Below are 24,502 nucleotides of genomic sequence, written 5' to 3'. Positions count from 1 at the left end.
GGTCTCAAAATGGAGGAGGCTGCGGTTAGTGTAGACTATTAGCTCTGTAGACTAGTTTCTTCTTTGAATCTTTGGTTTCCTTCTTTCAGTCTTTTTTTTTTTTAATATCATGACACTAACAGAAAAATGATAAATAGCTCAATGAGGGTAAACTGGGAGAGTGGGCTGACTACATGGGAGGTTTTCACTGGCCATTTTTTCAGAGCAGACTGCCAGGTCCTTCTTCCTAGTCTGTCTGACTCTGGAAGCTTCAATGAAACCTGTCCATCAAGGGTGACCCTGCTGGTATTTGAAGTACAGTGGCAAAACTTCCAGTATCACAGCAACTTGGAAGCCACCACAGTAGGACAAACTGACAATTCAAAGATTTTTACCAGTTTCAGCATCTGAAATCAATCAGACGTGCAGCGAAATGCACTGATAATTACTGGTGGTTGGAATGCAAAAGTTGGAAAAGAAGAAGAATGATTGGCAGTTGGAAAATATGGACTTAGTGATACAAACGACACCAGAGATTGCATGATAGAATTTTGCAGGACCAACAACTTCTTCACTCCAAATGCCTTTTTTCAACAACACGAACGTGGGCTTTATCGGATGGAAAACACAGGAATCAAATCGACTACATCTGTGGACAGAGAAAATGGAAAAGTTCAATATCATCAGTCAGAACAAGGCCAGGGGGCAGCTGTGGAACAGACCATCAATTGCTCATATACAAGCTCAAGCTGGAGCAGAAGAAAATTAAAACAAGTCCACCAGAGCCAAAATACGATCTTGAGTATATCCCACTTGAATTTAGAGACCTTCTCAAGAATAGGTTTGGTGCACTGAACACTAATGACCAAAGACCAGATGAGTTGTGAATGACATCAAGGACGTAATACATGAAGAAAGCAAGAGGTCACTAAAAAGACAGGAAAGAAAAAAAAGGCCGAAATGGATGTCAGAAGAGACGCTGAAACTTGCTTTTGAACATCGAGTGGCTAAAGCAAAAGGAAGAAAAGATGAAGTAAAAGAGTTGAACAGAAGATTTCAAAAGCAGCTCGCGAAGACGAGGTAAAATATTATAATGAAATGTGCAAAGACCTGGAGTTAGAAAACCAAAAGGGAAGAACGTGCTCAGCATTTCTCAAGCTGAAAGAACTGAAGAGGAAATTCAAAAAAAGCCTCGAGTTGCAGTTTCGAAGGATTCTATGGGAAAACATTAAACGACACAGGAAGCATCAAAAGAAGATGAAAGGAACGCACAGTCATTATACCAAAAACAATTAGTCAACACTCAACCACATCAAGAGGTGGCATATGATCAGGAATCGATGGTACCGAAGGAAGAAGTCCAAGCAGCACCAAGGGCATTGTCGAAAAACAAGGCTCCAGGAACTGACGGAATACCATTTGAGATGTTTCGACAAATGGATGTGGTGCTGGAAGTGCTCATTCATCTATGCCAAGAAATTTGGAAGACAGCTTCCTGGCCAACTGACTGGAAGAGATCCATATTTATGCTTATTCTCAAGAAAGGTGATGGAACAGAATGTGGAAATTATCAATTTCATTAATATCACATGCAAGTAAAATTTTGCTAAAGATCATTCAAAAGTGCGTGCAGGGAACTGCCAGAAATTCAGGCTGGTTTCAGAAGAGAATGTGGAACCAGGGATATCATTGCTGATGTCAAACGGATCCTGGCTGAAAGCAGAGACTACCAGAAAGATGTTTACGTGTGTTTTATTGACTATACAAAGGCATTCGACTGTTAGATGGATCCACAATCAACACCCATGGAAGCAGCAGTTGAGAAATCAAAAGACTCAATTCATTGGACATATCTGCTGCAAAAGACCTTTTTAAAGTGTTGAAAAGCAAAGATGTCACCTTGAAGATTAACGTGTGACTGACCCAAGCCATGGTGTTTTCAATCACCTCATACGCATCCAAAAGTTGGACAATGAATAAGGAAGACCAGAGAAGAGTTGATGCCTTTGAATTGTGGTGCTGGCAAAGAATATTGAATGTAACATGGGCTGCCAAAAGAACGAACAAATCTATCTTGGAGGAAATACAACCAGAATGCTCCTTAGAAGCAAAGACGACAAGAGTACATCTCACATACTTTGGACATGTTATTAGAAGGGATCAGTCCCTGGAGAAGGACCTCATGCTTGATAAAGTAGAAGGTCGGGGAAAAGGAGGAAGACCCTCAACGAGATGGATTGACGCAGTGGCTACAACAATGAGCTCAAGCATAACAATGATTGTGAGGGTGGTGCAGGACCAGGCAGGGTTTCATTCTGTTGTGCACAGGGTTGCTATGAATCAGAACTGACCCAATGACACCTAACAACAACAACAGCAGATATGGATATAGCAATTCTGAAATAATTTTTGTGTTTATTATATAAATGAGGAGCCCTGGAAGAACAGTGGTTAAATGCTCAGCTGCTAGCCACGAGGTCGGCAGTCGGAGCAACCAGCCACTCCACAGGAGAAAGATGTGGCAATGTGCGTCCATAAAAATCGTAGCCTTGGAAACTCCACGAGGCGGTTCTGCTCTGTCCTATAAGGTTGCTATGAGTTGGCATTTACTCGAAGGCAACAGATTTGGGCTTTTGTTTTTTTGTTATTGTGTAACTGAGTACAGGATTATTATATATTGGTATCATTGAGACCCTGCTAGAGAAAGGAAATATAGATACTGAAGAGGGGAGAACAGGACAGAGTTGTAGGGGGGAAAATACCACAAAGCTCAGTAAAGCAAAAATAAAGTTTTATTTGGCATATATTCAAAAAGACAAAAGTGGGAAGCAGACAGGAATGCTGCCAGAGCTAATGTCTGCCCGAATACAAGGAAGGTTACAGAGTCATCATTATATACCATCAAAAAAACAGGCAGAATCACTGAAAGCTTCACCTTGTCACAGATTGGCTAGAAACTGTGGTCATACATTTGAGTTGCCTTTCTTAACGATCATTGGTACAGGTTTCGGTAACCGACAGTCAGGAGGGTCTTCGCTGGTCCAACATGTTTCTATTCACTAAACGTTAATAGAAAAATATGAAGAGTGGAAAGTCTTTTGTGTTCTGTTTGATGGGCCTTATGTGAAAAGTTCCCTAAAAGATATTTTTCTTCCCTTAAAGATAATTTCTAAGATTGTCCCATCTATTGTCTTTACCTCAGGGCCCAGTTGATATGTTCTTGTGAGTCCTTGTGGGCCCAGCTTCCAAACTGAGATTGTTGAAATAGTTGTACGATTCTATAAATGCACTAAAAATCATTGATTTGTACACTTACAATGGGTGAATTTTAACTTATATCTCAATAAAAGTGTAAAAAGTATTAATGGACAAGACGCAGAGATGGAGCTCAACTGAGTCACTAACACCTCTGATTTCTAGCCGCCATTTATCAGCACAGACTGAGGAGCCCGGGTCAAGCCCTGGCCATTTTAAAATCCCATTCCAAAACAGGAGCAACAACATGGCACAAAAGCCTGGAACAGGCGCGCTGAGTTTACCGGCTCCCCTTAAACTTCACCTGGCCTGGGGGAGGCAGGTCAGAGTCCAGGCCAGAAAAGGCCCAGCCGTCTCTATCTTTTCAGCATGGTCATCTGCAGAGCCATCTGTTTGCCCTCACAGGCTGGTGATAGACGCATGGCAGAGAGGGGTCCTAGGCGGGGACAGAACAGGGAGGGGGCGCAGGCTGAGCCAGATGCAGGGCTTCAGGGAAGCTTGTTCACGCAAATGCTGAAGGGGGGGGGTGGCAAACAGGCAGAGAGAGCAGGGGTAGGAGGTGCAAGACACAGAGAGTGCAAACCGACCAGCCGGAGCGAGCCGCAGCGGGGGCAAACGTTTTCGGGACGCCTGGGGTGGGGTTGGGGGGGACTGGGTGTGTTGAGCGAGCTCAGGCTGCCCCTCAGAGACCCCAGGAGACAGGGCGGACCAGAGGAGAGCTGGACAGGAGGCGCTGGCCAGACCCTCCTGGCGGCCCTTCTTGCTGACGCCCCCACCTCCATGCCCTCAGCCCCCTCCAGCCACGGCTGCTGACTCCCCAGGGACCACCCGCTCACCTGGATGGGCGGCCACGCCCCCACCCGCCGGCCTCCCTCCCCCTGGCCTCTCTGCCGGGCCGACCCTCCTGGCCTGCCTTCCGGACCTGGACACCCCTAAAATTCTGATATGTTGGTAATCATGAATTGTTTTCGCCGATTTAAATTTTTAGGTTACATTTCATTAAAGTGTCATTGACCCTGGCCACCAAGTTTCTCGGCACCCTTTAAATAACCGGGCGCTGGCGGTTATTCATCTCACGGCCTCTCTGCTCTCCGCAGGTAGTTCTCACGGCCAGTGGGCTCCTGAATACCGAGCTCATGCCTTGCTTTTTGTCATCTCCGCGGTTCCTATCAAGGCACGGACGGTGGCCCCGCGTCCGCTCCCGCCCCCGGCGGTGCGCCCCGCGTCCGCTCCCACTCCCAACACGAAGCCTGACGGTCGCCTGAATTTCTGCGATTCGGCGGCCGGCCGCCAGAGGGCGCGCGCACCGCCGGCTCCGCCCTCCCGGCCCCGCCCCCCGAGCGTGGGCCCCACCTGGGTACCGCCCACCGCGAGCAGGTGCTTCCCTTCCCGGGACCCGCCGCCAGGGGGAGCCGCGGCGGCCTCGGGGTACCTGCTCAGCTGTTGACCTTGTCGTGCGGCTGTGGAAGCTAGAACAGGACGGAGTCACCTGACGAGCCCGGAGAGCACGGCTGCTGCTTGGCCTCACAGGGCAAACGGTCAAGAAAATAGGGAACCTGAGCCTTAGAGACGGCAACGAGCTTGTTTCCTCCCGCTGTGTGTGACGGACCCTTCTAGGATCGCCCTGCACCCGGACGGCTGGCGTCGACTGCTTCCCTTGTCTTCTTCGCCAAACACGAATTCCGAGGAAGAAAGGACTTCGAGAGACGCTTCGATGCCTGTCGGACAGGGCGGGGCACAGCCTGGGCGCCCCCGGTTTCTTCGTCCTCGGCCGGCGAACACCCCACGTTCCTCTCGGGGCAACGTCCAGCCTCGTGCCGGGCATCGTCCCCTTAGCAAACTGTGTGATCGACTAACAAGGCTCTAGCATTGTTTTAACTTTGTTCCTAAGGAATTACTAAACAGTTGTAAATTAAACTTTTTTATTCCTGAACCAGAATTTATTATCATTCAACTTACCTGGCTTCAACAGAAACTAATCCACCCATAACGTTTTTAAATATACTTACTAGCTTATCTCATTTTAAATGGGCTCCTTTAAAATATTATATAAATACAATAAAATTAAATATTAAGTATATAAATTAAATTATATTACATATAAGATAAAATCCAAAAAATAAAATTAAATATTAAGTATAAATAAATTGTTAAATATAAAATATTAAAAATGGAGAGGAATAGGGTAAACGGTGGGGAGGCCTGCAGACTGGGAGGCCGTGGGAATCATCGGGAGGATTTCAGGGCCACCATGTCATGGCTTCCGGAGGTCTGGGCTGGTGAAGCCTGAGCCAGGACTAACCTGTCTTCCCCGAGTGATGTTCGTGAGCAGCCCAAGAACCACAGAGTCGCCGCTAGAAGGGTGGGGAGCACAGAGAAAGGGGGAGGCCGTGGCAGCCACATGGGCTCGACACCCCAGGGATCCTGAAAGGGCCAAGTCCGCCTCGAGCTTCCTTTCTACGGATCACTTTGCTGCACATTTCTTGTGCCTCACCGTTCAGATATGTGTCGTTAGGGGCCCTAATGTGATGCATTAGTGCTTGGCGGCTAACAGCAAGGTCAGCGGTTTGAACCCACCAGCTGCTTTGTGGGAGAGGAGACGTGGCAATCTCCTCCCGTAAAGATTATACCCTAGAAAACCCTATCTGGCAGTGCTCTGTCACACTGGGCTGCTATGAGTCTGTGTATAAGTAGGTCACATCATCTTTGAATTCCATTTCATGTTAGTGAGGGGCGGGGTCGGGGTGGCAAGGACCGCTGTGGAAAGGCGCTGCTGATGAGCTACTCGTGATGAGGGCACAGAAGGAGGTCAGGGTGATGAAGGTGATGAGAAGGTAAGTCAGCATCCACTCTCCAGGGGTGAGCTGACCGGGTCAAGTGGGACGCCATTGGGCAGCAGGGGGCAGCAGGGGACAGGAGGAGCAGGCAGGGCTGCGCGGAACTCCAGCCACCCGCCTAATGGTGGCTCCTGAGGCTGGTTTGGTTTGGGGAAGCTGGGAGTTTCAGCCTCCTGTCTCCATCATAAACCACACTGAGGCGTCTCCCAGGTCTCAAACCTTAGACTGAAAAGGCCTCTACTTAGCTCCTGCTGTGACACAGTGTGTGTGGGGGGCGATGCTCCTGGCCTTCAGGGTCAGAACAGCCAGGCCCCATGGCTGGCCCCTGACCCGTGGCCCTGGCCTCTCATGCCCCGGACACAGTGCCTACTTCAGATTCCTGTGCCTCAGCCCAGCACCCGCCCCTTACGACCCTGATTGCTCCACAGCCCCATCGGACGTCTTGAGAACAGGTACCTGAGCTCAGAGCCTTGCTGGCCCTACCTGACCCCAGAACCATGGCCTTGGCCTCCAGCCCAAGCGTTGCCCAGACCCTGGAGCAGGGCTCCCACCTCCCGCACTCACCAGTTCACTCCCACCCCTCCATCCTTGTGCCCACCCACCATCCTTGAGCCCACCCCCCACGCTTCTGCATCCCACCCCAAGCTTGTCTGCACCCTCTGACTGCCACGCAGGGAGGGCTGGGTGCCAGGGATGAGGGTATACCCTCTGCTGCCTCACAGGTCCTTTCACCTGCAGGTGCTGGAGGGCGGGGAAGGGTGGGGCGACCAGCCCACCAGCATAGGTGCCGCCTGCTGGCATAAAACCCCAGGAACCGGCTGAGGCAGCTCCACAGCCAAGGCCACCTCCCACCATGAAGGGCAGCACCGCTTTCCTGTTGGTGGCCCTTGCCTTGCTCTGCGTCTGTGGTGAGTCTGTACCACAGTGGGCCGACACAGTGCTTCCAGCACATTCCGTGTGTGAGTGAGGGGGGCTGGGAAGCTGAGATCCAGGCGTCAGACACCCTCTCAGGGACACTCGCTTTTCTGTGCTGCCCTGCTGTCTCATCACAAACCGAGCACTGACACACTCTTGGCCTGGGCCTCGAGTCCCTGCCAGCACCGTTCCCACCTGACCCAACTGTAGACTCAGCCCTGACCAGCCCTGGCCCAGCCTGACCCCCGCTCTCCAATCCCAGGTCAGACCACCAGGGTCAGGGGAGATTCCAGCCAGAGCTGGGCCTTGGCTTTCCTTCCCCAGTGGTTCCAGGGGACCACAAGGGGCAAGGGGGTAGGAAGAGGTCTGTGGACAAGTGACATGGGAGCATCGTGGGGGGACACCTGGGTGAGGAAAGGTGGGTATTGTGGGGAAGGTCTGGAGACCACTGAGGTTGCAGCCAGTCTGGGGTCCTGTCTTTGGCATCTCTCACCCCGTGACAGAACTGGCCAAAGGGGAGGACAACAACGAGTTTTTCATGGACTTCCTACAAACACTGCTGGTGGGGTCTGCGGAGGAGCTCTACGATGGGCCCCTGGGAAAGTACAATGTTAATGCAGACGCCAAGGCGGCGCTGGTGGAGCTCAAGTCCTGTATCGATGGCCTGCAGCCCACGCACAAGGCAGAGCTGGTCAAGCTGCTGGTAAGGCTGGGGGCCCGACACTCATCCCCTAAGGGCCTCCACAAACCCCGACCCGGACCTGCCCTGGCCAGCAGAGGAAATCATGCTAGACCTCACAGTCGCACAGGGCACCCTTCAGCCTGTCAAGCCCCCAGACCTGCTCCTGTGGCAGCCGTGGGCCCCCTACACACACACATGTGCACACACACAACAGAGACACCTGTACACGCACACACATGCACACACACACACAACCTTCCCGGTTGGCCATCACGGTGCTGGCCAGAAAGTACAGGAACCCATGTTCTCTGAGCGTGGCTCTGTTACTGGTCATCAGGCAAGGGACCCCTGGTGTCTTGGCCCACTCATGTCTCCCTTCCAGGTGCAAGTGCTGGGCAGTGAAGATGGTGTCTGAGTGGACCCCTGACGGCCTCGAGCAGCCATGGCCATGCAGCCCTGCCCCACTTCCCTCATCCAAATCTACCCTCAAGTTGCTTCATCAATAAAGCCTCCCACAGCTCAGGCTCTGGCTTAGTCTCTCCCACTCAGGGATCCCCCAAGTGAGCAGACTCACATACAGAAGGTCACATGTTGGGGGTACACAGAGGGACAGGTGGAGGGCAGGTCATCAAGGCCACCACTGGGGGCAGGAGCAGGGTGCACAGAACCCCAGGGAGCTGAGGCATCTGCAGATAGGTCACACCTCACCTGCCCAAGAGTGATGCCGCCAGCTGTTACTCCAGATGAGAGCACAGTAAATACACACAGGGACCAGGTCTGCACGGGGGCCCGGAGAGAGCCACTACGCAAAGCCTGCAGGAGAGAGTCTGTGAAGAGCCATGGACAAGGAGGACCTCTGAGGAGCCAGTCGGCTGGTCGGGGGAGGGGGGTGAGACTGAAAAGGGGTCCAATGCAGCACAGGATGTTGGCCCTTTCTTGGTCACCACCTCCCACCTGCTCCTGCCCTTAACAAGCAGCTCAGACCCTGGCCCTGAACAGGACCCAGGGTCTCTGACAGTTAGGATCCCCTGGAGGAGGGGCTGAGGCCCCCAGGCCGTGGGTGCTGCACTCACTGCCGTGTTCCAGCCCCCTTTCTTCATCACCACAGAAGAGCCAAAAAGGGTCTGGAGTGGACAGGTGGCTGGAGCCTTCGCAGAGGTCCTCGGCCCCTCAGCCATTGTCCTGTCACAGAGACAGGGATCTAGAACCCGCGTGCAAAGAGCACATTCTAGAGCTTGGGCAGCCCTTCCCAGTTCTCACAGCTCGGGAAGAGAGAAGCCCTTCCGACCATGCTCCTGGTGTGGGCACCAAGGCCAGGGGTTCAGGAACCCCACTGAGCAGCTCAGTCCCTAGGTTGCTCTGTACCTAGAGGTGAGGCCCCTGCTACTGTGCAGCCCCTCCCTCCCCCTACCTTACCCCCTGGAGCTCCCCTAGTGGAGTAGCCACCTCCTCTGGGGCTGCACACAAGGGTCTGAGCTTCTCGTCTCTGCCTCGCTGTTCCAAGGACCAAGTCCTACTGCTCCTCAACTCCGGCTGGGGGATACAGCAGGGCAGGGCAGGGGAGGAGCCAGGCGGCCACCAGGTGAGCCACTGCCTCTCCTCGGACAGAGCCAGCCATGGCAGAGGAGGTATGGGTAGGCACCTGGAGGCCCCACCGCCCCCGGGGGCCCATCATGGCGCTCTACAGCAGCCCAGGACCCAAGTACCTGATCCCACCGACCACAGGTAGGAGCCTGCGGACTGGGAGGGGGCCCGTGAGAAGTGGGGGGATGAGGAAGTGCAGGAACAGCTGGGGGGGGGACACGAAGTGGGGGCAGGAGACAACCAGGGAGAGGGGACAGCCCAGGGAGGGCAGAGAGTGACGGACACCTGCTGACTCTAGGCTAAGGGCTATCCCCCCACAGGCTTCATGAAGCACACCCCCACCAAGCTGCGTGCGCCGGCCTACAGCTTCCGGGGGGCCCCCCTGCTCCTGGCGGAGAACTGCTCCCCGGGACCCCGCTACAGCGTGAACCCCAAGATACTGAGGACGGGCAAGGACCTTGGCCCTGCCTACTCCATCCTGGGGCGCTACCACACCAAGACCACACTGACCCCAGGCCCCGGTGAGCCTGGCAGGACCAGGCCCAGTCTCAGCCTGTCCCAGCAGATGGGACAGCACCACGCCTGGGGCCTATGAAACACCTGGGGCCTCCTTCCCCACCCGGTCAGGCTCCTCTCCTACCTCAGACCACCGCCCTGTCCCCTGCCCTGAGCTCATGCCCAACACCGCTGCACTGGGCCTGGAAGCCCGCCAGGCATGTCGGGTGTCCACTCCCTGTCGTCAGGGCTCAGCACCCCTGATGCCTGCACTTCCCCCAGGCGATTACTTCCCAGAGAAATCTACCAAGCATGTGTTCGACTCGGCGCCCAGCCACTCCATCTCAGCCCGGACAAGGACGTTCAGGGTGGACAGCACCCCAGGTGCGTGGCAAGCAGCATGTCCACTGTTGACGGGGTCCGCTGGTCTTCATGGAGGTGTCACGGAGGGACCTGCAGCCATGGGGTGGGGGGCTTGCTGGTCTGAGGGCGTGTCTCAAGGAGGGACTGGCTGGGGGGCTGTGGCCCAAGGCTAGCGCTAAGGCCAAGGGCTGCCCTGTCTCCCAGGCCCCGCAGCATACGCGCTGCCCATGGTGATGGGCCCACACACGGTGGGCAAGACATCCCAGCCCTCTTTCTCCATCAAGGGCCGAAGCAAGCTGGGCAGCTTCAGTGATGACCTGCACAAGGCGAGTGTCATGGGGGGGGGGGTTATGGTGAGGGTCAGTGCTGCCTGCCCCCTTCCACCCACTGTCCAGCCCCCCCTCCCCAGCCAGAAACCTGCTCTCTGGGCCCAGCCTTCCCAAAGCCACTCCACCCCCTCAGACCCCCTAGGACACCTTAGCACCTCTGAGGTTTCTGGGCTCCCTTAGTCCCCCTTGGCCCCTCACCATCCCAGTACCCACTATGTGCTGGCACCAACTCTAGCTGGGGGTCTGCAGTAAGCAAAGCCCCTGCCCTGCTGAAGCTTCTGCCTGGGTGAGGAAGGGGCAGCAGGCAGATCACAGAGGGAGAGGGACACAGACAGGTGGGCAGGGACCACTGAGGAGAAGGCTACTTGGGGACAGGGTGGACCTGGAGACAGGGCGGCACTGTGAGAAAAGTATGGCCCCACAAGGTGAGGGCATGAGTGATGTGGGGCAAAGGTCCCTGAAGACGTAGCGTATCCCACGCAGTGCCCTGGCTCCAGGGGAGGAACAATTTCAGGGTGGGCACACTCTGGGGGTCAGTGCCACAGGGAGGTGACGGGAAGTGCCACAAGCAGCTGGGTGATGTTGGAGACCCCCACCTCCCTGGGAGGGGACGCCTGGCACTGATGCAAGCCTGCAACGGTGCCTTCGGAGGCCAAGGTATGACACCCACCGTCGGAGCTGCCCTCCCCCCAGACCCCAGGTCCTGCTGCCTATCGCCAGACTGACGTGCAGCTGACCAAGTGGAAGGCCCCGCAGTATACCATGGCTGCCCGTGTGGAGCCTCCAGGGGACAAGACTCTCAAGCCAGGACCAGGAGCCCACAGCCCAGAGAAGGTCTGAGAGGAACACAGGCCAGAGGCGGCAGGGGCAGGGGACACGGTTATGGCCAAAGGGGACAGGAACAGGGTCACAGCTGAAAGTAGACTGGGGCAGGGTCATGGCCCAGAGGGGAGAGGGTCATGGCCCAGACGGGGTGGGGTAGGTTGCAGATGTAGCCCAGAGGGGGTCCCAAGAGACCTAGGTTGAGCCCGAAGCAGGCCTTGCCCCCATGGCTCAGTGCCCTGGGCAGCAGGAAGCCTCTGAGAGGGTGAGATGAGGGGCAGGGAAGGGGTTTCAGGGGCTCTCAGGGCCCTATGTGCGTCCAGCCCCAGCCCAAGGCTGCCTTCCCATCAGTGGGTTGGCCTTGCGTGGCCAAGAGCTGGTGAAAGTGGACTCGGAGTGCTCACTGTCCACCAGGCTCTGTCCAACCGAGGATGCAGGGTGTGGGTTCGGAAGGGTCAGTAAGCCTCCAGCCACAGTGTGGGCAAACGAGGGCTCCTCTCATGGCCCCTGCTCCCAGGTGACGTTAACCAGGCCCTACGCACCCGTGGTCACCTTCGGCATCAAGCACTCTGACTACATGACGCCCCTGGTGGTGGACGTGGAGTAGCCGCCGCCCCCCCCCTCCCCCGGCCCCCCGCCTGGCCTCATCATGTTCCCACAACAACAAATTCGCCTGCTGCTGCCGGGGCCCCTTCCCTGCCAGGCTGCAGCCACCAGGCCTGTGGGCTGAGAGCGTGGACAGCTGTGACCAGTCACTATTTTTTCTATACTACTTTTCCCATTTGCTAATCTTGTTTCCTGCTGTGCCCAGATATTTAATAAATCACTGATTCCATTAGAGACGGGTTTGTCTTGGGGGTGGACGAGGTCAGGCTTTTCCAGAAGGGTCCCCATGGGGCCTGAGGACAGGGTGGCCCAAGCAGGGGCCTCAGACACCCGCCATCCTCCTGTCTGCTGGATGCTGCCTCCCTTCCAGACATGGCTGAACCTGCGTAACCCCATCCTACGGGCCCTCTCACAGGTGACTGACACTGCTTTCACCGAGAGTCAGGGTCCTGGTCCTCCCGCCCTGAATCTAGACTGGAGCCTGTGCCCACCCAAGCAGTAGGGATGGAGGTGGCTTCTCCCTGGACCTGTCTCTGTCTGTCTGTCTCTGTCTCTGCTTGCCCTCGGAGCAGCTACCGTGCTGGGAGGAAGCTCAGGGCATGGTGAGGCTTCCTGCAGTGTCCTGGGGGTGTCAGCCCAGCTGGGCCCCCAGCTTATCAGCACTGACCTTCAGGTGGCTGCAGCTCCAGCTGAGGCTGCAGACAGCATAGTGCAGACAGCCATACCACTGCGGCCTGTCTGAAATCCTAACCACGGAATCCCTCGATGTAATAAAAGATCGCTGCTATTTTAAGAGACTGAGGCTTGGGGGATCTGTCACGTGGGAATGGTGGCACAGGGCACGGAGGTGAGCAGTGAAGGTGGCCCCAGGCTGGGTCTGGGAGGGGGTTTCTAGACGAACAAGTGCAGGGTGGGGGACAGCCATGAGAGGAAGGAACCGGGCCAGGTGTGTGGCAGGTGGGGCCATGCAGCTGCTGGCCAGGGGCCAGGCCTACAGTCTGGACTTGGCCTCAAAGCCTGGGGGAGGGACTGGGACAGTGACGAGGACCCCAGCAGCAGCACTGTCGGGCACACCTGTGGGACTGTGCCCTGCAGGTGTGTAGGGCTGTGACTGGGTCAGGCTGCATGTCACAGGGACCCACTTAAGCCTCTCAGCATTAAGAGGGGCTGCCGCCTCAGTGTTTGAGTGAAGAAGTGGAGAAGGCTGGCTTGTGAGCTGTTACAACTGTCCTGTACACACCCGAGAGATCAGGGGACACACAGTTCTGGTGGAGGGGTGGTGACCCATGGAGAGGGGGCAAGGAAGAGGCACCTCAGCCAGTCTGCGGTCCCAGTCTATGGGAAAAAAAAAAAAAAACAGACTGCATGGTTGCTTTGTTGTTGAGAATATACACACCAAAACATACACACCGATCTGTTTCTACATGTACGATTTAGTGACATAGATTACATTCTGAGTTGTGTAAAAATTCTCACCCTTATTTTCTGAGTTGTTACTCCCCCGTTCACATAAACTCACTGCCCTCTAAGGTTCCCATCTAATCTTTGGAGTTGCTGTTCGTTGTCAATTCGATTCCGTATATAAAAAAAAAATAGAGTTCTTAAAAAAGCACAATGCTCAAGGCAGACTTTTTTTACTAGTTAAGCTAAACTGCTTGGTTTTAAGAAGACTTGAGGGGACATTTCTGGTTTAAGGTTTAAAGATTATATCAGGGCAATACTTCCAGGGGTTTACCCAACCTTCATGGCTCCAGGAAGTCCAGAGCCTACGAGAATCTGATATTCTGTTTGCATTTCAACCCTTTTGATCGGGATTCTTCTGTGGAATCTCTGATCAAAATGTTCCGTAATGGTAGCCAGGCACCATCCGGGTCTTCTGCTGTCATAGCAGAGGAGGCAGTTGTTCATGGAGGCAGCTAGCCACAGGTTCCATGTCCTCCTCCTATTCCTGACTCTCCTTCTTCCTCTGTTGTTCCAGGTGAAGAGACCAATTGTTGTGCCTTGTGTGGCCGCTTGCAAGCTTTCAAGACCCCAGGCTCTATGCAACCAATTAGGAGGTAGAACAGAGGCACTAAACATGTCATTAGGCCAATTAACTGGGATGTCCCATGAAACCATGACCCTAAACCTCCAAACCAAGGAACCAAATCCCATAAAGTGTTTTGGTTGTATATAAGCAGTCTCAAAAGCTCCTTCTTTTGTCGTTGTTGTATATATATCACAGAACTTCTGTCAATTCAATTTTTTACAAATGTACAACTTATTGACAGCACTTACAAAAATCAGCTGTGTAACCCCACCCTTAATCAATGTGATATTTCCATTCCCTTTCTCGCCCCTCCCACCCCTGATAACCACTAATAAACTTTGTTCTGTATACATCTGACTTGCAATATAAGTGAGGTCATACAATGTTTGTCTTTGTGTAATTGACTTATTCCAGTCAGCATAATGACTCCCGGCTCCATCCATATTGTAGCACGTTATCAAGACGTCATTTCTCCTGCTGGCCCAGTAGTAGTCCCTTTTATGTATGTACCACATCTTGTTTATTCATTCGTCTGTTTGGGGGCATTTAGTTCCCACCTTTTGGCTACTGTGAATCGTACTGCAATGAACACTGGTGTACAAGTCTCTGTTTGAGGCTCTACTTTCCAATCTTTTGGGTACAGACCTAAAGCGGGATGGCTGGGTCACATGGTAGTTCTGTTTTTACTCTTTTGAAGAACCACAGCACTGTTTTCCTAAATGGCTGTACCATTCTGCATTCCCACTAGCAATGGGTAGGGGTTCCAATTTCCCCACATTCTTGACATGTTATTTTTTGTTTCTTAAATCTTAACCATCCTTGTTGTTGTTAGGTGTCGCTGAGTTGGTCCCAACGAACAGCGACCCTACTGTGCACAACAGAAGGAAACACGCCCGGTCCCGCACCATCCCCACAATCGTTGCTATGCTTGAGCCCACTGGTGCAGCCATTGTGCCAATCCATCCACTTGATGTTTTTCCTCTTCTTCAATGACCTTCTACCAAACATGATGTCCTTCTCCAGGTATTGATCCCTCCTGATGACATGTCCAAAGTATGTAAGATGTAGTCTCGCCATTCTTGCTTCTAAGGAGCATTCTGGCTGTACTTCTTCCAGGACAGATTTGTTGGGTCTTTTGGCCTAGTGTGAGTTAAATGGCCTCTCATTGTGGTTTAGATTTGCATCTCTCTGATGGCTAAGGAGGCTGAGCATCTTTTCATGTGTTTGGTGGCCATTTGAATGCCCTCTTTGGTGAAATCTCTATTCAAGTCCTTTGCCCATTTACGATTGGGTTGCCTTTTTGTTAAGTTGTCTAAGTTTTATATATAAAAAACCCACTGCCATTGATTCAGTTCATAGCAACGCTATAGGACAAAGTAGAATGGCCCCATAGGGTTTCCAAGGAGCACCTGGTGGATTCGAACTGCTGACCTTTTGGTTAGTAGCCGTAGCTCTTAACCACTACGCCATCATTGGATATGATTTCTAAAGATACTCTCCCAGTTTGGTAGTTTGTCTTTTCACTTCTTTGTCTTTTGATGAACAGAAGTTAATTTTTATGAAACCTGTTTCCATCCAGTGGATTTTGACTCATAGAAACCCTATAGGACAGAGCAGAATTGCCCCACAGGTTTCCCAAGGAGTGGCTGGTAGATTCAAACTGCCGACCTTTTGATTGGCAGCCGAGCTCTTTTGTCTTTTGCTGTTTGTGCTTTTATTATATTAGATCATCCATTGTTAAAAGCTGGCCCTGAAAGTGTTGCTCCTGCTTTTTCTTCTAAGAGTTTCACGGTTTTAGTTTGCACATTAGGTCCTTCATCCACTTTGAATTTGCTCTGGTATATGGTGTGAGGCAGGATCGTTTAATTTTCCTTCACGTGGAAATCCAACTCTCCCAGCACCATTTAGTGAAGAGACTCTTCTTTCCCCCATTGAATGGATTTATCACCCCTGTCAAAAATCAGCTGACTGCAGATGTGTGAATTTCTATTCCATTGGTCTATGTGTCCATTGTTGTATCAGTACCAGGCTGTTTTGATTACTGTAGCTGTATAGTGTGCTTTAAAATCAAGAAGTGTGAGTCCTCCTACTTTGTTCTGCTCTTTCAACATTGCTTTAGCCATTCGGGGCCTCTTGCCATTCCATATAAAGTTGAGGATTGTTTTTTTTGTCTGTAAAGGCTGTTGGAATTGTGACCAAGATTACATTGAATCTGTATATCATTTTGGGTAGTACTGACATCTTAACAATATCAAGTCTTCCACTCAACAAACATGGAACATCCTCCCATTTGTTTAAATATTCTTTAGTCTTTCAGCAGAGTTTTATCATTTTCATTGTATAAGTCCTTCACATCCCTGCTTACATGTATTCTTAAGTATTCTCTTAGATGCTATTGTAAATGGAATTGTTTCCCTAATTTCCCTTTCAGATTTCTTATTGCTGATGTACAGAAACCCAACCGATTTTTGCTTGTACCCTGCAACTTGGCTAAACTTCTCTATTAGCTCTAGATGTTTTTCTTGTGAACTTTGGGATTATCTATTTATAGTATATCATCTGTGAATAGAGATGATTTTACTTCGTCTTTTCCAATCTGAATATTTTATCTTATTGCTCTGGCAAGGATATTTTTAATGTTGTAGAATTGGTGAGGGCAGGCACCCTTGTCTTGTTCCTGATTTCAAGGGGAAAGCTCTGTCTTTCTCCCTTAAATATACTGTGGGCTGTTGGCTTTTCCTGTACGCCCTGAATCATATTGAGGAATTGTCTTTCTACTCCAGTCCTCTTTAGGGCTTTCACCTAGTAAGAGTGTTAGATTTTATCAACTGCTTTTTCTGCACCCATAGAGATGATCATGTGGTTCTCTTCCTCTGTTCTATTAACGTAGTATATTACGTTGATTTTCTAACGTTAAACCATCCATGCGTTCCTGCAATAAATTCCACTTGGTCACTGTCTATGACTTTTTCAATATGCTGTTGGATTCTGTTCGCTAGTATTTTGTTGAGGATTTTTGCAGCTCTATTCATAAGAGTTACTGGCCTGTAGTTTTCTTTTCCTGTAATATTTTTATCTGGTTTTGGTATCAGGCTTGTTTGTTTCATAGAATGAATTAGGGAGTATTCCTTCCTTCTCTATTTTTTGGAAGAGTTTAAACAGTATTGGTACCAATTATTTTCTATGGGGATTCCCCAGTGAAGTCATCTGGTCCAGGACTTTTTTGTTGTTGCTGGGAGGTTTGTGATTAGATTCGATCTCTTCACTTGTTATGGGTCTGTTCAGACTTTCTATTTCCCTTTGAGTCAGTTTAGGTAGGTTGTGTGCTTCTAAGAATTCGTTCATTTCATCTAGGTTATTCAGTTTGTTAACCATGTGGTCGCTTCTTCCTGAAGCTGTTTATTCCAAGTTTTTATTGTTAAGCTGTCTTTTCCTGGACAAATAATGGGGCAGAGCCTGGTGGCTGGATCCTACTTGGCACAACCCCAAGCCTTCCATTGGCCCTGAGCCCCACATACACTTAGGGTCAGGTGCCAAGTGTGTGAGGGCTGAGCAGGGAAGGGTGAGAACATGCTTGCAGGTTCTGTTCCAACACGTGGCTACAAGGCCAGTATCTCCCCACTCCTGGAGTCCACCCTAATGCAACGAGGAGGAGAATCAAAAAAATTAAATTAGAAAGGAACTAAAATCCAGACCCCAAAAAAGGTGGGCGGTTTCAAGGAGAAACGGAGGTACAGGGGACAGCGGCAGCAGCAATGGAAGCTCTTAGAGGCGGGTAGGGCACCCCAAATGCAAAGTCCCCTGGTTTACATAAGCGAGGCCAGAGCATAGGCTGGCAGCAGAATGTCAAAATCTGTTTGGTTCCCACACCTGAGCCGTGTCCTGGGAGCAGAGAAGTCTCAGTCCAGGAACAGACAGGTAGGGGATGAACTGGGCTTGGACATGCTGTTTGCAGCGGTGGCCACTGTGGGGACCCAAGGTGCAATATCACTCTTCTCACAAGTTCTCAACGAAGACCGTTTAGTGCAGAACACGACCAGATACTATTCTAATGGCAAAGTCAAAAGGCGTTTATTACTCACAGAATAAACAGGACAGGGATAAGCAAAACAACATACATCATCATCAGCCTAGGTTCCCCAAAGTCAGGCTCCTGTACAAGGTGGTGTCAGGAAACATCAAAACCCCAGTTCTCGTCTTGGGAGAATGCCTAAATTCTTCTCTCCTGGGATTAAATACTAATTGGACAGCAATGTCTACATGCTAAACAGCACGTACATACGACAGGTAGGGGAGGCGGTAATTAACAGGGGTAATAAAAATGGAAAACTCCCTGTAGGCAGTGGACATCATTTACTGCCCCGTTCAAAGTGGGCTAGGTTTACTGGCACTAGAGAACGGCTGTTTCCCCCTTACCTCACTGAAACAACTCAGCAGAGCTCTGGGTCCCTTCACAGAGCAACCGTCTTCCCGTAAGATACGTACTCTCTCTCCATTAGTAACTATTATGTTTATTAATAACTAGGCAGATGGTGCGGAGCAATTTACAGTATAGTGCACCTGTGCACCTGTATGGGGCCGGTGGACACGGCCCTGTGGTGCGAGAAGGAGGCTGGGAGTCTGTGCAGGGAACCCAGGAGTGCAGCTGACCAGGCCAGGCGGAGTGTCAGGAAGATAGCCCAAGAGCATCCATCCACTCCGCGGCAGGAGCAGTGTGTGGCTTGGAAGAGAGGACCGAGTTCAGGTGAGTAAAGAGGAGGAAGGGGACTGCCCTTCTGGGTGGGGTGCTGGGGGCCGAGGCTGGGGCTGAAGGCCAATGTGGACTCCTGAGGCGAGGCTGTTCTGGAAGGATAAACCTCGGGGTGCTGTTCTTGGAGTAAGGGGGTGAGTGGGAAACAAGAGTAACTGGACAAGGGCAGGCAAAGCACAGGGCTGGAGGATCTTCCTCAGGGTCCCACACGAAAACGAGTGAGTTGGGGTCTGGCTCTGTGGCAGGAGCCATGTGGTGGCCGAGCATGGCCCGACTGAGTAGCCCCTGAGGCCAGGAGAGGGGCAGGGAGGGTGGTCTGCACAGGGGCTGGGGGTGAGGGTAGGGGTCCAGTGATGCCTCAAGACAGAGCTCCAGGGGAAGCAGGAGCAGGGGAGGCCTCGCTGTGGGAGGCACGGAGGCCTTGCTGGGGGGTGAGGGATGTGTGGTAGTCCCTGTACTAGCCTGGCTATAACCCAACAGAAGAGACTCCCCACGGGGAAGGGCCCCATGCTCTGCCCGACCCTGGAATATAGCCTGTTCTTGTCACCCAGAAGCCCAGCTTCAGGGCTGGAGGGGCCGAATCCTGGGAGCACAAGTCCCGGCTCCTTTGTTCTCAGGCTACACCCTGCCTGTCCCAAGGGTCAAGGGTAGGCTTCACAGAGGACTGGAGGGGTGCAGGGCAGGCACAGAGACTGGTCCATTCAGGGACTCACCATGGGCAGAATGATAAACCCGTGTCTAGCCCTAACCTTTGCTGGGCTCCTCAGATCACAGAAGGGGCTGCCTCCAGCACCCAAGGGGAGGGCCCTGTCCACACAAAGACCAGCTGACGTGCCTCAGAGAAAAAAGGCTGCTGACTCACAGTCGTCCATAAAGGGGTATCTTGTGGCAAAGCCCCAGAACCCACTCCTCACGTCCTTGCCTTCGACAGAAGGTAGGAGAGAATGAAGAAGGCCACGAGCAGGCCCAAAGCCACACCGCACAGAAGTCTCCGGTTGTCACGTCCAGACCGTGCCATTGTAGAGAAGCGTTTCACACTCCCAGTGAGCAGGCCCGTCACACTTGAGAAATCTGAGTCCTAGGGGGAGCTGTCCATCACATGGGGGGCAGGGACAGAGTGCAGGATAGAGGGGTGTAGGGCAGGGACAAAGGTGAGGGGTAGACGGAGGGTGGGGGGACAGAGCAGGGCACGGGGGCAGGGATGGCGGTACAGGACAGGTACTACGGGGTGCGAGGCATGGAGAGGGTACGGGGCAGGGACTGGTATGTGGGGATCAGAGATGACCATGCGGGAGGGTGGGCACAAGCCAAACACAGGGTGTGGGCAGGGGACACAGCTGAGGTGGGGAAGGCTGTAGGCCCCTACCATGCTGTCCAGGTAGTGGTTCTGGTCCTCTGCATCCCTGTCAATGTCCAGGGCCAGCTGGTCAGGGCACAGAGAAGGCAGGCTCAGGCCAGGGCCACAAAGAGTGGGCGGTCCCCACCCTCCCTGCAAGACTAGCCAGACCTTGCCAGCAAACCGGCAGGACATGGGTGCCGCTGGCAAGGTCAGGTGTCACCCAGAACCTGTGTGGTAGGTAAGCATGGATGGGGTGAAGAGAGGGATACACTGCCTGGAACCCCCCTCCAGCTGGCTGCCCTCCCTCAGGTCCTGCCCACAACTGCACAGACCGACTTGAGCCGGGTGACCTTGGAGGCCAGGTGGTCTGCCATCCGCTTGTTCTCCTGGTCCAGAATTTCATCCACAGCCCCAGGGCTCTGAGCTGCAGAGAGAGAGAGGGAGGGATCGCATCACCAGTGGAAGCCCCAACCCTGGAACTCGGGGAGCCGACTCTCTGCGCCTTCATCCATCCCACTGGACCCAGGTAGACATGTCAGTGGGCCTGAGTCCCCTCCATCTGTGACCTGCTGGGCAGGTGTGGGTCCTAACCTGCTGGGCAGGTGTGTCCTAGTCTAGGTTCCAGTGTGAGGTCCGCAGGTCTTTCCCATAGGACAATCTGTGCAACAACGTGCGAGTGCACATCCCATGTACATGCCCGCGCAGGACGCATGGAACGCCCCCCCGTGTGCCCCCGACGGGCTTGTCCAACCAGCACTTTCTAACCTGACTCTGCCAGGACCTGGACCAAGCCCAGGGGTACTGGGAAGACACAACACCTGCCTGTGTGTTCTTTATGTTCACCAGACAATCCTCAAGAGCAACCTGGAAGGACCCCTGGAGGGTACAGGGAAGCTCCTGTGTGGGCGGCCATGAGCTGGGTCCTGAAGAGGTGACAGGTGGCCGGGGACCTTGGGTAGCCTTTCACACATGGGAATGGTCAGGAGCTGAGATACCTGACCCCAAGGGCATAGCTGGGTCTGTGCACTGTGTTTGCTCCCCATTGTGACTGCCTGTGGCCCGACAAACCCATTTTCCACTCTCCACTTTGGGGCTGGGCCAGGAGATGCAGGATTCGCATCACAGCGGGTGGATGAGAATCGTCGCCCCGCGCACACCTCACGCACCTGGGTCAATGACGTCTACGTGACCCACTGGAGTGCAGCACAGCCCCACAGGAATGACGTGTAAAGACCCCTGCTGCAGTACAGTGAATCGCTTAATATGGCCCTTCTAGTCAACAGTTTTTGTAACTGCAAATAAGGTGCTTATGACCTGCCAAGACGATTGGATAGCTTACTGATCATGCAAATAAGGTGCACAGGACCCTACGGAGGTGTGATCATGCTAATAAGGTATATAAAACCCTAATAAGGGGACTGGTCAGTTTTGCCATCCAGCTGGACTTAAACAAGCAGTCAATTCCAGAGCAGAGTGGGGTTCTCACTACCACCAAAAAAGAGCTAGGAGTGGAGCGCATCCTTTGGACCCGGGATCCCTGCTCTGGGAACGTCCTGGACCCCGAAGACAGAGAGAGAGAGCTGTTAACACTGGAGATAGCAAGAAGCAGTGGCAGCAGAGGCAGCAGAACCAGGAGACTGGCAGGAGACGGTGCAGTGGGCTTGCCCACCCACAGAGCCAGAGAGCTAAGCGTCTTCCGGCACAAGGCTTCCTGGCGGACTGGGGTGCCTCCAGGTATTCGCTGGCAGAGCTAAAAGAGCTTTGTAACACTTGGATGAACAGGTCAGAGGCGGGGGGGCGGGGGGCAGAGAAAGGCCTGTGGCAAAGAGGCTGTCTTGATCCCAGAACTGTATCCTGAGCGTTCCTGATCCTGAATTGTAACCCATTACTTCCCTAACAAACCTTAACTACCTACGAGTCTATGAGTCCTGTGTGATCATTGCAACCAATTATCGAACCCAACAGAGGAGTACAGAGTGCCGTGGGAGGGGCAGCTGGTGTCAGAATTGGTAAAAGGGTTGATGGGTGGAGGCATGTCTGACCTCCACCTCAACGCAATCAGCCTTGTGCTGCTGGTGCTGACCTTTCTCCTTCCCACTTGTGAAGTCAGAGGAGGTCAGAGGCCCCGCCACACCATTTTACACCCGGGGAAGGAGAGCCAATTGTGCGAGGCATCTTTCATGTTCTCTACGCCTTTACGCGTCAGGACAGTCCAATGGGACAGGTATCAGAACCCCACTTAACAGACGGGAACACCGAGTCGGTACACAGCCCCCCTTAACAGACGGGAACACCGAGTCGGTACACGGCCCCGCTTAACAGACGGGAACACCGAGTCGGTACACAGCCCCCCTTAACAGACGGGAACACCGAGTCGGTACACGGCCTGTCTGGACCCTCCCACCGCACAGCCTCGACTCGGAGGCTCACGGGTCCTCGCACCAGCCTCTCGGACAGTCGCCGGGTGGCCCGTCCGAGGCCCCATCCTAGGCCCCAGGGGCCCTGGGCGCCGCACGAGTGGGTGCGGGGTACGCTCTGCGGCCGGGACCGAGCGGCAGGGCCCTCAGCGCCCGCGGAGTGCGGCCCGCTCCCGCCCGGGGAGGCCCCGGAGCCCCGGCTCCGCCCGCCGCGGCGGGGTCGCTCCCGCGGTGTTGCCCCGGTTCCGGCCCCGCCCCCCGGTTCCAACAGCCGTGCTTCCCGGCGCGCACCTCTAGCCCAGTCCGCCATCGCGCCCAGTTCCGGCCCGGGCCTCGGTCCCCGGTTGGGCCGCCGCCGCCGCCTCCACGGACGTGGCACTGGGCACCGGAAGAGGCTTCCGGCCCCCACTGAGCCGTGGCCCCGCCCCGACCGGCCACAGCCCCGCCCCTTCCGCCAGAGCCTCGCTCGACTTCCGGCTGAAAGGAGGCGGAAGTGAGTTCAAGTTGGCTTCAGAGCCCGCGAAATGGGGGCGCGGCGGGGTTGTTTGCTTTTGGTACCGCTTGGTTGCCTTCTATTTTTAATGGCAAATCATGGTCCCCGAAAGGCTCTTCTCTCGGTTATTCCAACCAGAGGTGCATCAGGCAGTAACGTAGCGCCAGGCTAGCCAGTAAATACCGGGCAGCTTTTACAGGCTAGGTGCGGGTGGCGTCCCGCCTGCCTGCCTGCGCTCCGCTCTGGGCCGGGCTCCGCGACCGGGGCGCCCACCGTCCTAGTGCTGCAGACAAGCCAAAGCTGCGGCGCGTTAGGGACAGCATCGCCCTGGTGTGGCCTGGGGATGGTTAACCTCTGCACACCAGCTCGCATCTACAGAGCTGACAGTGCTTAGGACAGTGCCTGCACCGAGGAAGCTCTGTGTGTTTGTTAAAGTAGAGGCGTGAAGAATCGTGGAAAAAATAAAGCAAGGAATAGGGGTATTGGTGATAGGTGGGGACTTTGAACTTTGTCCCTAACAAAGGGCCTGGCACGAAGTAGATGCTCAATGTTTATTGAAAGAATAGATGGGTGGATGCGCCGTATTTATAAGTTACCCACCGTTACGGACCATTTTCTGTGTGCGAAACACTACGTTGAGTGCTTTGCACTTAAATGCATTTAATCCTCATGATAACCCATTGAGACGGGCACTTTTATTATTCCTGTTTTACACAAAAAGAAAACCGCGTCCAGGCTGGGCACCAGGTCTGGGTTACACATGGAGGAAATCGCCGCACACGGTCAGGCTCCCCTCTTCATCCCTGACCTCTTCCCCACTCCCCCTCGTCTCAGCTCCAACGGTAACTTCCTTTCCCCATCCCACCACGGTCATTCCCACTCTTGGACAAGCTATTCCTTCTGCCTTGAACGACCCCTCTCAGGCCTTTTCCTGGCCCCTGTTCTTGTCATTCGTCTCAGCAAGAGGGTCACTTCTTCAGAGCCTTTTGCAGCCCACCATGCACTGGAGATCACAGGACTCTTGGCTGCTTTTTGAATCATGGCACTTATGACCGCCCAGTCATTTGTTTTTCCTGGTCTGTCTTCCTCTCTAGAAGACGAACTTCAGAAAGGCAGGGACCCTAGCACCTCGCATGAAATAGGAGCTCAACAAAATCCTGTTTATCAAACCAATTGGCCCCAGGACTACAAAGTTCCACCTCGGTTGTCCCCCTCCCATTCGTTCGGTGGATCAAGAAGGGCGTTAGTGTGTGCGTGTCGCGGGTGGGGGGACGAGGCCCTCTCCTGTTGGAAATTCTGGCCCAAGGAGCAGTCGGGGGGTGGGCCATGGTTCTGCACTGAGCGACTCGGACTCTGAGGTCAGCCGATAACCAAGCCGGGTCTCGTAGCCTAGTCGACTTCAAGGCCACCAACACCACCCGGACCTCTCCGCGGCTCCGCGCATGCCCCGTCCAGGCCCCTCCCGCGGCTCTGCGCATGCCCCGTCCAGGCCCCTCCCGCGGCTCTGCGCATGCCCCGTCCAGGCCCCTCCCGCGGCGCCGCGCATGCCCCGTCCAGGCCCCTCCCGCGGCTCTGCGCATGCCCCGTCCAGGCCCCTCCCGCGGCGC

The 24,502-nt window shown here is 53.7% G+C and overlaps 3 protein-coding genes across 4 annotated transcripts; 2 read left to right on the top strand and 1 right to left on the bottom strand.

The window, feature by feature from the left end:
• Nucleotides 1-6,924: 6,924 nt before the first annotated feature.
• SCGB1C1 (secretoglobin family 1C member 1) lies at nucleotides 6,925-8,083 on the top strand. Its single transcript, XM_049891911.1, has 3 exons — nucleotides 6,925-6,979; nucleotides 7,490-7,689; nucleotides 8,051-8,083. The coding sequence occupies exons 1-3, from the start codon at nucleotides 6,925-6,927 to the stop codon at nucleotides 8,081-8,083; spliced, it is 288 nt and encodes a 95-aa protein (XP_049747868.1).
• A 1,201-nt stretch (nucleotides 8,084-9,284) lies between these two features.
• On the top strand, nucleotides 9,285-11,868 carry ODF3 (outer dense fiber of sperm tails 3). 2 transcript variants are annotated; one of them, XM_049890741.1, is made up of 6 exons: nucleotides 9,285-9,393; nucleotides 9,573-9,773; nucleotides 10,030-10,131; nucleotides 10,315-10,436; nucleotides 11,133-11,273; nucleotides 11,779-11,868. In XM_049890741.1, the coding sequence occupies exons 1-6, from the start codon at nucleotides 9,285-9,287 to the stop codon at nucleotides 11,866-11,868; spliced, it is 765 nt and encodes a 254-aa protein (XP_049746698.1). The 2 variants fall into 2 exon arrangements, with proteins under 2 accessions (XP_049746698.1, XP_049746699.1); XM_049890742.1 differs by lacking the exon at nucleotides 11,133-11,273.
• Nucleotides 11,869-17,650: 5,782 nt separating this feature from the next.
• On the bottom strand, nucleotides 17,651-22,814 carry BET1L (Bet1 golgi vesicular membrane trafficking protein like). The gene is made up of 4 exons (XM_049893036.1): nucleotides 22,694-22,814; nucleotides 20,318-20,409; nucleotides 20,013-20,069; nucleotides 17,651-19,724 (listed from the first exon to the last, which is right to left on the bottom strand). Exons 1-4 carry the CDS (start codon nucleotides 22,710-22,712, stop codon nucleotides 19,557-19,559), a joined length of 336 nt encoding a protein of 111 aa, XP_049748993.1. The 5' UTR covers nucleotides 22,713-22,814; the 3' UTR covers nucleotides 17,651-19,556.
• Nucleotides 22,815-24,502: the final 1,688 nt, after the last annotated feature.

Source organism: Elephas maximus, chromosome 7 (genome assembly GCF_024166365.1).
Source record: "Elephas maximus indicus isolate mEleMax1 chromosome 7, mEleMax1 primary haplotype, whole genome shotgun sequence".
Classification (NCBI taxonomy): Eukaryota; Metazoa; Chordata; class Mammalia; order Proboscidea; family Elephantidae; genus Elephas; species Elephas maximus.
This window is presented reverse-complemented; position numbering and strand designations above follow the sequence as displayed.

Bases quoted from the DNA above. Each gene is read 5' to 3' on its own strand.
- BET1L (XM_049893036.1), bottom strand. The intron at 20,070-20,317 runs GTCTGTGCAGTT...TGCCCTGACCAG, and splicing joins AGGTCACCCGGCTCAAGTCG to CTGGCCCTGGACATTGACAG. The intron at 19,725-20,012 runs GTAGGGGCCTAC...AGCTCCCCCTAG, and splicing joins ACCACTACCTGGACAGCATG to GACTCAGATTTCTCAAGTGT.
- ODF3 (XM_049890741.1), top strand. From the start codon at position 9,285: ATGGCAGAGGAGGTATGGGTAGGCACCTGGAGGCCCCACCGCCCCCGG. The intron at 9,774-10,029 runs GTGAGCCTGGCA...CACTTCCCCCAG, and splicing joins CACACTGACCCCAGGCCCCG to GCGATTACTTCCCAGAGAAA. The intron at 11,274-11,778 runs GTCTGAGAGGAA...CCCTGCTCCCAG, and splicing joins GAGCCCACAGCCCAGAGAAG to GTGACGTTAACCAGGCCCTA.
- SCGB1C1 (XM_049891911.1), top strand. From the start codon at position 6,925: ATGAAGGGCAGCACCGCTTTCCTGTTGGTGGCCCTTGCCTTGCTCTGC. The intron at 6,980-7,489 runs GTGAGTCTGTAC...ACCCCGTGACAG, and splicing joins TGCCTTGCTCTGCGTCTGTG to AACTGGCCAAAGGGGAGGAC. The intron at 7,690-8,050 runs GTAAGGCTGGGG...TCTCCCTTCCAG, and splicing joins CAGAGCTGGTCAAGCTGCTG to GTGCAAGTGCTGGGCAGTGA.